The sequence below is a fragment of the Pseudoliparis swirei genome, chromosome 7 (assembly GCF_029220125.1).
Source record: "Pseudoliparis swirei isolate HS2019 ecotype Mariana Trench chromosome 7, NWPU_hadal_v1, whole genome shotgun sequence".
Classification (NCBI taxonomy): domain Eukaryota; kingdom Metazoa; phylum Chordata; class Actinopteri; order Perciformes; family Liparidae; genus Pseudoliparis; species Pseudoliparis swirei.
Window position 1 is genome coordinate 10,973,224 of NC_079394.1, and position 15,356 is coordinate 10,988,579.

The following is a 15,356-nucleotide window of genomic DNA, read 5'->3' on the forward strand; positions in this document are numbered from 1 at the left end:
TGACCTTAATGTCAAACAACAGTCTGCTTTTAAACTGTTGTCTAATTGGTTTGTCTTGTTATGATTGCAATATGTCATAAGCAATACACATTGACCACATTAAACGTCACACGTATTATCGTTGAAACTAAACACAAATGATGTTACAAATTAACCGTAGCAGCTCAATCTAATTCAATAAGGAGGACGAGTCCACTGCCCCTTTAAGAATGTAGTCAAAACAAAGCGTGGCCTGGACCCGGGCCGTGCGGAAGTGGTTGTGTTTCCGTGGCTACCCACAATACTACATGAGAAATGAGGGCTGCTATATATATAAAATACAGTTAGCTCTTTTAAAATACTTTTTTTAAATTTCACCAACAACGTTTGATGTATAATTATCATTATTTTATATTGTCTGAACGAAACGAGGGATAACCAACGTCAGCTAGCTTGTCAGCAGCCATGGCGTCCTACTCTGAATTGAGGAAAACCAACCACTTCTACTACTTCATCAAATTTACCTTGAATATCTACTCAATGCTCTTCTCGGTAAGTCCTCGGTACATTTATTAACGTCAGCATTATATGCACCGTAGTGCAGTTTGAGCTGCAACAGTGTCAGCGAATTGTAGTCGACGTGAACCACCCAGTAGCGTCAGTGAGTCATCTCTCAAAACCTCATGCAAAACTCTTGCCATTTAAATGTAATATCTTCTCCGGCGCATCATTCATGTGTTTTAACATAAACCCCAGGTATATTCAGAGTCTATATAGTCTGCTGTACAAGTCGGCATACACCCCGCAACCAGGATAACGACATTTTGGATGAAAATTGCAATGTAAAACACGGATTTGCCCAACATTCTGTCGAACCGCTCCACCTTTTTAAAGCGTTATAGCTTGAAGTAAAACTGGAATTGTAATCAAATGAATTGCCTCGTGTCGACATGAGCGCATCCCGTATTTACCAGGAGACTACATTTATTAGAATGCAAGTCATACATTTTGATAATAACGTTGTATTTCCGTTGTAGAGTAATGCAATATAAAGTGTCTATTTTTTCTAATGGGATTTGGTTTTAAAATCTCGGCTTTCCAGCTAGCTGGTGAACGATTAGCTTGCAAGATAAATATTAGCACGAAAGGCATCCTCCACAATTTGAATCCGTTGACAAAACAAGGATTTGGGGCAATCTAATAAACCATTTTGCATGTGGTATTGATGCAATACTCGGGGCTCTGTGGCTAGCAAACAGCACGGTGGTGCAGGGCGTTGTATCTGATTAAAGGGACGTGGGAACCTTTTTTTTTGTCGACATAAAATAGGAGCAACGTTAAAAGCTTATTTGCTGCTCATTAAACTAATCCATGTTCATTCTATGATTTTAAAATGAGTCATGTCAGTAAATTATATCTGAATAATTAATTCTGTTCATGCACATGATGCCTGTCTATTTTAAATATTACCTTCCTAACCATGTTGGTCAAGTTCACTTGTACAGTGAGAACATTATTCCAAACTTTGTCTTTGACCGATGATCAAATATACACATTTCAACGAAATAAGAAAAGGTGTGTGTATATATACAGGACTGTCTCAGATAATTAGAATATTGTGATAAAGTTCTTTATTTTCTGTAATGCAATTAAAAAAACAAAAATGTCATGCATTTTGGATTCATTACAAATCAACTGAAATATTGCAAGCCTTTTATTCTTTTAATATTGCTGATTATGGCTTACAGCTTAAGAAAACTCAAATATCCTATCTCTAAATATTAGAATATCATGAAAAAGTATACTAGTAGGGTATTAAACAAATCACTTGAATCGTCTAATTAACTCGAAACACCTGCAAGGGTTTCCTGAGCCTTGAAAAACACTCAGCTTGGTTCAGTAAACTAAATCACAAGTATGGGGAAGACTGCTGATCTGACTGCTGTCCAGAGGACCATCATTGACACCTCCATCAGGAGGGTAAGACCTAAAGAGAGGCGCAAAATCCAAGTTGCTTGAAATCCAGTGTGAAGTTCCCACAGTCAGTGATGGTTTGGGGAGCCATGTCAGCTGCTGGTGTTGGTCCACTGTGTTTCATCAAGTCCAGAGTAAATGCAGCTGTGTACCAAGAGATTTTAGAGCACTACATGCTTCCGTCTGCTGAAAAGCTCTATGGAGATGAGGATTTCATTTTCCAGCATGATCTGGCACCTGCCCACAGTGCCAAAACCACCAGTAACTGGTGTACTGACCATGGCATTACTGTCCTCGATTGGCCTGCCAATTCCCCTGACCTGAACCCCATAGAGAATTTGTGGGGTATTATGAAGAAGAAGCTGAAAGACACCAGACCCAACAATGCAAATGAGCTAAAGGCCGCTATTGAAGCATCCTGGGCATCCATAAACCCTCAGCAATGCCACAGGCTGATTGCCTCCATGCCACGCCGCATTGATGCAGTAATCCGTGCAGAAGGATTCCCAACCAAGTACTGAGTGCATTAATGGACATTTTCAAATGTTTGATTTTGTTTTGCTGTTATAAATCTTTTTTTTTAACTTGGTCTGAGGAAATATTCTAATTTTATGAGATAGGATTTTAGAGTTTTCTTAAGCTGTAAGCCATAATCAGCAATATTAAAAGAATAAAAGGCTTGCAATATTTCAGTTGATTTGTAATGAATCCAGAATGCATGACATTTTTGTTTTTTTAATTGCATTACAGAAAATAAAGAACTTTATCACAATATTCTAATTTTCTGAGACAGTCCTGTATATATAGTCCAAGATTTGGAATATTGTAATATGGCGTACGTGTTGTCTTTGCCCGGTTTTAAAGGCTGCATTAAAGTAATCGGGTGAAAACTGATGAATATTTCTTACAAAATTAAAAATGGTGTAAATATCTTGTCAAACATATTGGGATATTTTATTTTCTTCATATCGCCCAACCTAACCACCAGGAATGTTGGCAGCTACATCAATTAGCTACCCATAGCCAACACTTTGATCAATGTTTTATTTCTTTAAGTGCCCTTTTTTAAAATGTGAGATCCAACAGCCACTTACATTGCTGTACATGCCTGCCAGGTCATTCCGGAGTAAAGATGAGTCATCCTCAGCATTCATAGAACCACTTACCCACCCCTGTGTTATATTCTTTGATCTCACCACTAACTAAATCACCTTTTTTTTTCTCCAGGAACATTAGTGGAGTAATGCTCAATTTGCAACCCCACCATCTACCTGACTGACTGTTTAATAAATATATATACACCCTAAAGCACATTATGAATATGACTCCAAAACTCAGTAGCTTGATTTCATTTGCACTCCATAGTCTTTCATATGATTTGTGGCTCTGCTCTAATATCTCTATTACTGCTGTGATAAGATAATGAGGCTAAACAAAGAAAAGCTCATGCGTTTGATCGGTGTAAATTAGGTGGGACTCTTACGTCAGGAATAAAGCTGCAGGTGTCCAGTTAAAATTATTTTTTTGGCTTTTTTTGCTCAAGGTTAGTTACACTCATACTAAATTAATAATAACAATCATGAGAATATTTTAATTTGATAAAGCACTTTTCTAAGTATTTAAAGATGTTTTAAACATCATACTACACATACAATGCAGTTACATTGTGTATTACACATTGTATTAGGGTAATAATTTAGTGAAGTTCCAAAATCCATCCTTACTGTAAAGCAGCCTTACATACTAATAAAAGAGCTATCAGCTTTATTGGTCAATTTCTCAACGGTTAACAAACTGATTTTTACGCCTCAATCTCGGCTAAATTGTATGTTGTTTTCACAGGGGCAAGGAAAAAACATTAGTGCATGAGGTCAAATATGCAGGCATTATATTAAATTCCCAAATCGCATTCAAACATAGCTGTGAAAAGAATAACATTTAATTTAGCAAACATTAGACCTATTGTCAACTATTAAAAGGTGCTAAATATGAGATTGGGAGCATTTCTATTGCCTCTCAACAGCCCTCATAGCGACTACTAAGCCAGCAGCTAGCAGTATTCTACTGTACTTAATGCCCTCCCCCCCCTTTAATGAAATCATTAAAAAAAAACATCAGTCATCAACTAGAGTTACCACATATAAGTAGTACCTTTGGGCACTCACCTTTTCCCAATCCGGCTTCTCATAACTGGAACACTTTACCGACAGTGACGGAACTAAGGAACATCACATCTTAATTTAATCTATAAAACAGTTGTAACTGGACAATCAAACATGCAGTCGTAATCTTTAGTAGTGTTTTTTTCATTGTTTTACAAAATTGTCTCTGCCTGTGTTTTATAACGGTGCTTTTTGTCTGCACATGGCTCGTTTCCTGTCATACAATCAACATGTCAGGGACAACAAATTAGCCTGTTTTGCTAAATCTGGCACATTCACAGATGGATTCAAGGGCTTATGTTGATGAATGTGCATTGTTCCCTCTTAAATTCAGTTAAACAAACAGTAGACGGGGATCTATGCACAGTGAGAGTGAGTGATCAGGAGACTTGGGCATCTGATGCAATAAACCCTCCCATTCTTCTAATGTCCTGTGATGACTGATATAATGCTAGCAATTCCGGGTTTTCTCTTTTTTTTGGGGGGTTGGTATCGGATCCGTTTCTGCAAAGTCTTCTACTTATTCTTATCTTCATTACTGCAGCAGTGACCGTAAGAAAGGATGACATTGGAAGTTGGCTCAAACCAAATGTATCTGCCAATGCTTTATGGAGGGTTGTGAGCAGTAAATGGAGTTGGAGTAGATGGACCCCACTCTTAAGGCAGATTGCCTCCTTTTCTAATTGAAAATCAATGGCAGGAAATCAAGCGCTGTTTGTTCCTTTTCCTTTTGAATGGAAGACCACTCTCCATTTGACTAATTTGTCAACTTGTACTCTCACAATAATTAACTTTTTTGAGCATGTTTAGACTTGGTGAGGCTCATTTTAATGTAATATTCTTAACAGTGAATCACAGTGGGACATTATGATCTAGCACACTGAACAGAGCTAAGTACATTTAGTCAAGTATTGTACTTATGTACAATGTGAAGGTTTTTTCATTTTACCTTGCTGCCAGTTCACTGCCTGGGCACTACCGGGGTGCCCTTGAGCAAGGCAACTCTTAACTGCTCAGGGGTTGGCTTATTTGATCTATTTCTCCACCTGAATGTTTATGGCATTAATTCTTAATCTTGCTACTCCACTCCCTGTACTTTTTACTCTACTGTATTAGACTGTATTAGTTTATTTGTATAGCCCATTTTCACAAATTACAAATTTGTCTCAGAGTGCTTTACAATCTGTACACATAGACATCCCTGCCCCAAAACCTCACATCGGACCAGGAAAAACTCCCAAACAACCCTTCACGGGGGAAAAAAAGTGAAGAAACCTTCAGGAGAGCAACAGAGGAGGATCCCTCTCCAGGATGGACAGAACAATAGATGTCATGTGACCAGAAGGACAGATTAGAGTTAAAACGCATTCAATGAATATGACAGTGTATGAATAAATGCATCTTTCGTAATGTCGTGTCACTGAGGAGAACCAAGCCCTCATCACCGTTGCTTGTGTCGGAGCACAGTGCATGCTGGGCCTCTGATTGAGTGACAAATGTACTGCTTTAATGCCATGGAAATGAATCTTTGCTGCTTACTAGCGAGAGGTTAAATGGCGGTCCTGTGCCCAAAAGACATGTATTTGGCGAGCCCTACTCTGAACTGGAACGTCAATGCAGAAGTGCCTTTTAACTTGTATTCTATTAAATGGTCAGCAGAGGGCATCTTGTAAAAATAAGTCTGATTGTATATAAGTCAATAAGAAAATGACCCTACTTCTCACTTTACTTATTAGCTCAATAAACATTGTAAACATGAGTTTATGGTCTGAATTGCGAGTTTCAGGTTTTCTTCAACACAGCATGATGCTTAGTAAATCATGGTCCCATTCAGAGTTAAAAAAAGATGTTTTCTCTTAGAAATTTGTCTCTCAGTGGGTTTTCAATTCGTAAAAAGTTAATTGCAACATTGTGGTCGCCAAAAAATGTATTTTTCAGTGTTACTTTGTAGGTAACTTTACCCACTCAAGTCACTTCCAGTTAATACTACGACTTCATACTGAGGGTTGTCAAGGCTCTCATCTCATGAGCCCTCTCTCTCTCTTTCTCCCTCTAGCTGATGGGTCTCTGCGTGCTGTGTGTGGGGGTGTATGCCGAAGTGGAAAGGCAGAAGAATAGAACCCTGGAGGGCCTTTTTCTGGCCCCTGCCGTGGTGCTCATCTTGCTGGGCCTGGTGATGTTCACAGTGTCGATGGTGGGCATGGTTGGATCCCTCAGGGACAACAAGACCCTGCTGCACATGGTGAGGAGGATGAGGAGGAGGAAGAGTGGCGGCGGCGGCCGTGAGCGCATGTCTTTTAATGTTTATTTCCATGATGTGTGTGTGTGTGTGGGGGGGGGGTAAATGTAATGAATTTACATTTTAAGAATTGGATGCAATTTGTGTTGTCAGCTGAATAACAAAATCAGAGAGGGAATGAGGAATAAAATTGGGAGTTATACGGAGCACAAATTGAGACTAAAGGAACATGAAGCACTGATTGAAGAAGAGAGACTTAGATAGCAGGAAGAGGAGAGGATTAGGAGGGAGGAGGAGAAGGTTCACGAAGAGAGGAGACGAAAGGAAGAGAAAGTGGTGAGAAGGCAAGAAAGGGAACGTGAGGAAAAGTGGAGGTTTGAGGAACAAGAAAGGAGAGGAAAGGAGGAAGAAGAGAGAGTAAGGAAACAAGAAGAGGAGCAGAGGAAAAGAGACTGTAGTAGGAAGAAGAAGAAGAAGAAACAACGAATGTTTTAATTTTTTTGGTTAAGACAAACGGGTTTTGACAGGAGCAGGTGTTTTGAAAATGTACAACATCGGAAATAAATGACCTTTCACGTTAGACACTGGACATTGCATCTGTTTATTGCACGTGTGTAAATAGTCTTTATTTGATGGGCAACGGGGTCACTGATATTGGCTTGTTAGCAACTTTAATGCCTGTCAGCAAATATGCTATAAATAATCCAATCAATGAAACAACCCAATACAGAGTCTTTAAATATTGATCCAATACAATATCTATATTTGCTAAAATGACACACACATGCATAGTCAAACTACAAATGGAAAATGTCGTGATACATACATTTTTTTCTTCCAAAGATACGGCAGCAGAAGTTTAAATATGTATGTGACACTGAAATAACGGTGTGAATTGATAAATTTGGCACACCTTATCTACCAAGAGCTTATTGTAAGAAGATATTTCCTCTGAATGCTCTATGAATTATCTCTCTCTCTCCGCAGTTCCTCTGTGTTCTCTGTGTGCTGCTGCTCCTCCAGGCCATCGGGCTCACCACGGCTCTTATCTTTGAAAACAAGGTAAACGCCACATTCTCACACATCCTGTACATCCTCTTCAGCCATCAGCCTCAGAGGTCACGCCTTCCTCTAACTGTCTGTGTTTCTGCCCCTCTCCACTTCCTCCAGACGTTGGCCTTGTTTCAGAACAGCATACGAGAAGGAATTAAACACTACTACGATGATCTGGACTTCAAAAACATCTTGGACTACATGCAGCAAAAGGTGGTTTGATATTTTATTTAGAAACAGTGGACGGGGAAATCCCTTATATTTGTGGACCGTAATAATGGTTTCAAATTTGAAACTCGCTGGGTATTGTAATAAAAAATATGGCATTTTTTATATTGTTGCAATAAGTAGGCGTACGACAAAGATCTGCAACGCTCAAATAATTAAATGTGCATTATTTAAAGCTTTAATGAGGATTCACACAGCTTTGTTTTCCTGCAGTTTATCACCAAGCTGGTCATTTAATAAAAAGATCAGATGGCTGTTTATTTCAGTATTATTCCTTAATATCAGTTAGACGGTGGGAAAATGTTGCTTTGTCATCTTTTTGTCAACATTTGTGGGGTGATTTTCATTTTAAAAATACATTTTAAAAAGCCTATAACAACTCGCACATCTGTCCCTTCAAACCCTCTTGGAGAATTATCATTTTCGGAAATACTGAAGTTATCCTGTAAGACAAGGTCTGGCAGGTTTTCTACAACAGGACTATTTATTATTTCGGCTCATGTCACTGGATCAAATCCGACTTTTTGAAACAAAGATGGACCCCTCGACATAGTTTTCTTTTCAAAAAATATCTGAAGGAATCTTTTCGAGCAGCGAAAAGATAAATTGGTGTTTTCTTCTACCTGGATGGCGACGGTAGTTATTACAGACGATAGTCGGGGAACAATTTAGTTTGAGTTGGTCTGCAGCTCCTAAATCCATGAAGCGAATAACAGGACAATGCTCTCGTGGGTATTTTATAAATATCGAATGTTCTCTCTGTTTGAGACATTTTATGTGAGCAACTGCGGAACTGGCATCAGAATCTGCTCCACTGAAGCAGAAACCCTACGTGCTCAGTTTAAAAAAAATGTTTGGAGACAAATGAATTGGCTGTAATGGGCATTTAACCTTTTGGCTGTGGGCTCACAATAGTGTCGCAACTACCATCCTCACAGTTTTCCTTTTGTATCGAGGGATACTCGCGGTTTCTTTCATCACGAGCGTCAGCAGAGGGCAATTAATCCCACCTCTGGCCTTCTGTCCTCTTTTTTTTCTTTTGTTTCTTCTCCCAATGTAAAAACTTATTTGCACAGCCACTGTGGTTCCTGGCAGCGTGCAGCGGAGGTCAGACGACCACAGAGATAAAGATGCCCTTCATCGTCTGGGAAACTTTCAAATGACAGCCTTTTAATTTGATTGTCTGAAACTCTGCAGTCTTCAATTCAATTCAATTCAGTTTATTTGTATAGCCCAATTTCACAAATTACAAATTTGTCTCGGAGTGCTTTACAATCTGTACACATAGACATCCTGCCCCAAAACTCACCGGACAGGAAAAAAAAAAAATAACCCCCCTTCAAAGGAAAAAAAAAAGGAACCTGGAGGAGGAGAGGAGAGGATCTAGGATGACATGATGAGATGATGATGATGTAGTGTAATGTGTACAGAAGGACAGATTTAGAGTTAAAATACATTCAATGAATATGACAGAGTGTATGAATATGAGCACCGGTTATGTCTGCGTCTATTTTAGTTTGCTGTAGGACTTTGGATGTAGAGGGAGATAATGTTGTCTGTCTCGGGAGGCGAGATAAGAAGGCAACATGGTGAGTGATCTCCGTCTCAACTCTGAGGGAAAACACACACAAGTGTGGATTTACTCAGCGGGTTGTTTTAATTTCAGAGATGTTGGAGAACTTAAGCTTGTTTTCCTTTTAATTTGAGATGAGCCTTTTGTTTTTAAGGCCTGCATTGTTCCTAATCGCCTAATACTGTTTTGTTTTCCAGTTTTCATGTTGTGGAGGGGATGAGTACAAGGATTGGGGAGTCAACCAGTACCATTTCTGCAATGGCACTGGTCCACTAGCCTGTGGTGTTCCATATACCTGTTGTGTTCGTGAAAAAGTGAGCGCTGGCAACACAAACAAACACACGCACAAAATCACACGAAATGCCATAAAACATTGCTTCATCTGTCACTTTCTGCTTTCACACCTTTTCTATTATTATTCCAGTACATTAGACCCAGATCAAGAACAAATCCATACCTTTTAGTTCAACCGTAGTCTGGTTCATGGCCACACGGACTCGATATTGAGCATAATGTCATGGCGACTGACGGATAACTCGCTACTAATTGGACAATTTTGGGCCTCTGTCATCCTGCAGCGTTAGCAGTTCATAAACCGCCTTTAGGAAATACAATCCCTGAGACTGACAGTAAGTCATGCAGCAGATTACAGCACCACATGTGGTCATTTTAATTCCCTGGTGTCAAAAGGTACTCGAATTTTTTAATTTTTTATTATGAGCATGGGAAACCAGACATTCAATTAACAAATTTCCCAGTTCAGCAAACAGAAAAAGGCACCAGAGTTGGTCTAAACCGCATGTAACCGGTTAGGTGTGACATCCCCCCCACCACAAACTACAATTCAAGCTTGAATACAGTATTTTTTTACAGGATACTCATGGAGTTGATGCTTCTGAAATGAAACGTAACATAAACAAAAATTATAATGGCCATTTTGTCCACTCACATGCATCTTCTCAGACAATTAAGCGGCCATCGTGGAAGACCATGATCAGACTGAAAATGTTCAGGAAATAGACTGAAAGTAGACAGACTTGATTTCTACAGTAAGATGAGGGCACATTTCAGTGGAGCGCGTTAAATAAACATTTTTGATACTATGCCATATATCAGTGCAGCCACCGTGTTTAATAGTCCCTCCTGGCAAATGGCACAGATCCAAAAACATGTACTGAGTTAGGGATGTCTCGTTCTTTCCCAAAGCATCATTCATTGTACGAGGGAAGCATCTCGCATGTGGCCTTTAGGATAGTGCTCTCTTTAAATGAGCTGGACCTCCCTTGTGGCCTCCTGAACCCTCGATATGACCGTTATCATTCCTGTCCCTCGGCTCTAAACACCGATACTGTCTCCGGAAGCACCGGAGCTGACGGATTCATCCAATACACACACACACCAGAGAGATAGAGGAATTGATTAGGGAAGCTGCACATTGGCTAGGTTTCTACTGTTATCAGTCCCTACCTGTCAGGGTTGCAGCCATTTAAAAAACGCTTCAGTTCATACAGTCTGGCATGTCGGGGGACAGGAACACCTCGTTTGGAGGAGCAGGGCTCCACACTGATGTCCCCGTGGTTCTGTCTTGTCATCTTAGCTCAGTTCTAGTCTTGTCTCTGACTTTCTTAATCTTAACTCTCTGCACAGGTAGGAGAGGTCGTCAACACTCTGTGTGGTTACAAGACCCTGGATCATCAGGTGAGAGGAACAACAGGTTATTGTTACCATTTGGGTTTTAAGCATGATGACTCCGAACACAGAGGTAACGGATTTGTTTGGACCACTTTAGAAACCGTTCATTTGTCATATCCATTGTGGAAACGTCTGCCGTCACAATTATGGGAGGATCACACTTTTCTTTCATCGGCGTAGAGCTGCAGCAATTAGTGGGTTAACTGAGGAAATCATTATTTCATCAAATTGACGTGTTGGCGTCTTCAATCGTATGCAGTTTAGGAATGGGCAATATGGATGGAATATAATATCATGGAAACTGTCATATAAATTGTTAGTTTATTTCATAAACCCTTTACCAGATGGAAATGTATGTTGTGTGCTCATCCAGTCAGTCATTGATACAAAACCCCATAAGAAGTGTCACATATCAAATGAAACTACTTTGGGGGAAGATGATGAGTAAACAAATCCTGAAGCAGCTGCACACACACACACACAGACACACACACACAGACCCACAGTCTCCCATCGGGCTCGTTCGGCCTTCATAATGATTCGTTTCAGTCCGTTTTCAGACTCACTGAGCTCCTCCTCCTTACATCTGTGACACTAATTCTTGGCGTTTTGACAGGATTATTTCGTCCCCGCTCTTCGTTTTACAGTTGGAGGATGCTTTATAGTCATTTCCACACTACATACATAATGTATGTTTAGTAGGTGATTTTGAACGGAGCCTGCACTGGTGATCCCTCCATTCAATAATAATATTTGACCATGAGAATACGAACTCGTCTAGTCGTTGAATATAATATGCATCCCAGTAGCATGTGATGTTTTTCACAAGTTGTCTAGTATTTCAGGATTTAAAAGGAATATATAAATATTATATGAAGCCCATGTTAACAATTTAAATTCTGCTAGCTCATTGTTATTTGAGAAAGATTCACATTACTTGTAGGAACTATTTTAACGACTGAAAAACATCACTTAAAGAATATTATTGTCACGTCATGCTGTGCTGTTGCTACAGAGTCTGTAATGCTAATTGACACATGTTGCTGTTTTTCCGTCCTCCAACATCTAGTTTCTTATAGCTGAAATTTAAATATTCTTTTACTGTGTGTGACAACTTTGTCGTGTTGAAACTTCACTGACTCAACATGCTAGTTTTCTTGTCTTTGTTTTTAGACGTAGTGACTGTTCAGTTTTAGTTTGAAACTTTCCTCTCGTCTTCCTCTGGTTCATCAGCGTGAAACCCTGCATGAGCTGATCCACGTGCGAGGCTGCATCCATGCAGTCAACCTCTGGATGAGTGACAACATTGGGATGACCGTTGCACTCTGCTGCGCCATTGGCCTGCCCCAGGTAATTTAAAACTCCTCGCACCGGCTCACTCACACTGAACGTGGTTCTGAAGCCCTCTTTCCAACCAAATGCACCTCTTCAAATTAACCTTCATATCTGATCTGTAGATTCCCACTTCCTGTGAAAGTTTCTGATGTTTTTATTTTCCTGGCCTGCTAAATGATTTTCTCTGCTGCATTAAAAAAAACTGATTTGGACCAGAATACTTAACGGTGTTAGCAAAAACTGAATTGATTGGGTTTTCCAAGAAACATGTGTAGTATATTCTCATGATACCAAATATGTATCTTCTTGTCGACCGTGGAAGATTGAAGAAATGATGATGAAGAAGGAAAGTTCGAGCGACTCAGCACTTGATAGGAATACAAAGTTTATTCTACAAGATACAGGTCAACAACAGACGCCTAGAACGACTGGGGACTTTCAGGAGCCAGATTGCGAAAGTCCGAAGATGTGACATTCTGCTACAAGTTATATAGGGAGAAGGAAGGGCCGTTTAAGGTCACAATCTATAGGCCGGCCACGTCAGTTGGGGCTAAAAGTGTCCTTCTGACCCCCACCCTACATGGTCATCTTCTGCACCAAGGCCTTCACCCCAGTGGGCTTCTATTCTCAGATCTTCCCCCAACCTACAGCATTGCTACTTGATACTGTTGCACACCACAAATTCCCCACACATGCTTCAGTGGTTCGGTTTTTGAGGGTTTCATGCTCTTTTGTAATCCTCATGGAGGAATAATTACACTTCTAAAACAACTGCATATATAAATACCATTGGTTCTTTCCAGCACCTCAGATTCAGAATACATTCTAGCTTATTAGGTTTGTCCGAAAATAGTTAAGTCCCCTCACACTTATAATAGATAAATATATTTACTTTATGTCTGTCTTAAACTAACTTTGTTAACGGATGGGTAATATTTATTTCAATGTTTGTTCTCTAAATAGACATTTATACTCTGTGTAGAATAATACTATTCATACTATTGTACTATATTAGAGGCCTTCAACCTCAGTGATTGAATGTCTCTATGCCAAATGCTGTCGGAGATGTACTTAACCTCACACCAGATGTTTTATGACATGGCTGTTCATCTTTTGTGCCGATGATTTAACCCGAAAAGTTTCATATAACTTTAATATAGTTTGTTTCTGATTCCAGCTGTGTATTTACTCCTGTTATTAGTGACCTTACTATTGAGAAACAAACACATTGTTTACCTGTCTGTTAATTTTTCTGACATTGTTGGAGTAAAGTCAACATAAAATCATGAAGTAAACAACAATAATAATAATGTTGTCCCATGTGTCCCTGCAGCTGCTGGGCATCGTCCTGAGCTGCGTCTTCTGGAACCTGCTGGTGGACATGAGCGAGTCGAGCGACATGGTGGACTTCAAGCTGAAGAAGGTGGACGTCGAGTACGGCGAGCTGGACCTGGGCGGCGCCGGCTGGTGTATGTGTCTGCCGAGGGACGGCGGCTACCTGCCCGTCCCCGCTGTGGAGCCCGATCTCGACCCCATCGATGTTCACTTGCAAAAGCTCAAGAAGCAGGCGCCCCGCACTCACTCTCAGCTCCGAGAACTGCAGCAGTCCAGATCGACCACCGGGCTGGACGAGGTGGATGTCGGCCGGAAGCTGAAAAGGGAACACTAATTGGTATTTTTGCCCTTTCTTGCCTTTTGTTTTTTCTTTTGCCTTTTTTGTTTCTGTCACTGTAATTATTGCATTTGTTGAAGTTGTGTTGCACTACGTAATGGTTGAACCTGTCCGTCACTGGATCAAGAGAAAGTTGGTGTCAGCTAAAGGGATCAAAAGTACTTTGGCACTTTGTTTGTGAATCTGTTTACAACAACAATTTGAAAGGAACAACATGCAGCGTTGGCTTTAAACAAAAATAAAATATTTTGTCTTGTTTGTGGCTGTTGATATTCAAAGATTTATGGCATTATGTCACATTTTAATTTATTAAATTATTTTAGCCTTTGAAACTGAGCTGTGTCTCATGGGCTAAAGCTTACCTCAGGCTGTTTTTAAAAAAATAGCCCAGTATCCAGAGGACAGTACTATTTGGTGTGTAAATTAATGGTAGCTTGAAAATATGTTTTTCAGTGTCTGAGAAATAGGATAGCCGAGTATGTATGTCTTGCGTGTAGCGTCTGTGACGGATGTGTACAGTTTGTGTATTATTTCATTTTACTATGATTTTGTGCAGTCAGTGTACATTGTAAGACTGGTAGTTGTGACATAAAATGGGATGCATGTTTTGTACTGTATATAAATTAAATTTAAAAAAATTTAGAAAACATTCTCAGTTTACATGTTAGGCTGTCATCAGGGGGGCTTCAGTCTATTCCATTTTTAAACTAAACTTTTTATTCCATCTTTTAATGGAACAAATAAAGGGAAATTATCCAGACTACAAATTCAGTAAAAGCTACTCTGACGTTTTTTTGTATCTGAGTTATGCACTGTTTTGAGCTTTCCCCGAGCTCCTGCCTTGTATCAGCACTACTGTTCTTGTCAATAAAGCTGAGTTTGTCTACTGATTTTTGTGCTAAGTTGCTTTGCATAAAAATGCAATGAGGTTGTAATACATTTCAACAACAACCTGAAATGTGTTTGTCTCAGGAGAGGATTATATGTCACTTTGTAGCACACACAAAGTCACATATATATATATATATATTCTCCGTGGAGATTTATTTGAACAAACAAAAGGTATATGTACATTTAGTGTTACTCACCAAAAGTCATCGTGTGAGGTCAAACCTATGTGTTGAATTTTCCTCTTTTATTAAACATTTGCAGAATTCTATTAGAGATTTAGCATTGTTTACATCCATGTTCTCTTCCATTGTTGGCATGTAGATCAATACATTGATAAATGGTGACACCATTGGCTGGACAATGTCGCCCATATGCGTTGTGCTGCTACTTCACAAAGTTAACGGAACCTCGATTTATTTATTTAGATTTCTCATAATGACCCCTTTAAGCAGGTGATTATAATAACCACATTTATTTTCTTTATTTATAATCCAGATGACCTTTTAATTGAGGTGTTTATATTCATTCGACAAATAGAGTAATTTGGACTGAAAAGTT

General features: G+C 39.5%; 1 protein-coding gene across 1 annotated transcript; it reads left to right on the top strand.

The window, feature by feature from the left end:
- The first annotated feature begins 258 nt into the window (after window positions 1–258).
- Window positions 259–14,797, top strand: zgc:110329 (uncharacterized protein LOC550500 homolog). The gene is made up of 8 exons (XM_056419838.1): window positions 259–531; window positions 6,172–6,357; window positions 7,342–7,416; window positions 7,525–7,620; window positions 9,406–9,522; window positions 10,856–10,906; window positions 12,134–12,250; window positions 13,569–14,797. The coding sequence occupies exons 1-8, from the start codon at window positions 445–447 to the stop codon at window positions 13,902–13,904; spliced, it is 1,065 nt and encodes a 354-aa protein (XP_056275813.1). The 5' UTR covers window positions 259–444; the 3' UTR covers window positions 13,905–14,797.
- The last annotated feature ends 559 nt before the right edge of the window (window positions 14,798–15,356 follow it).

What these genes read in the sequence shown, in the direction of transcription:
- zgc:110329 (XM_056419838.1), top strand. Translation starts at nt 445, where the DNA reads ATGGCGTCCTACTCTGAATTGAGGAAAACCAACCACTTCTACTACTTC. An exon ending in TCTACTCAATGCTCTTCTCG is followed by an intron (nt 532 to 6,171) that starts GTAAGTCCTCGG and finishes TTCTCCCTCTAG; the next exon opens with CTGATGGGTCTCTGCGTGCT. An exon ending in CCTGTTGTGTTCGTGAAAAA is followed by an intron (nt 9,523 to 10,855) that starts GTGAGCGCTGGC and finishes CTCTCTGCACAG; the next exon opens with GTAGGAGAGGTCGTCAACAC.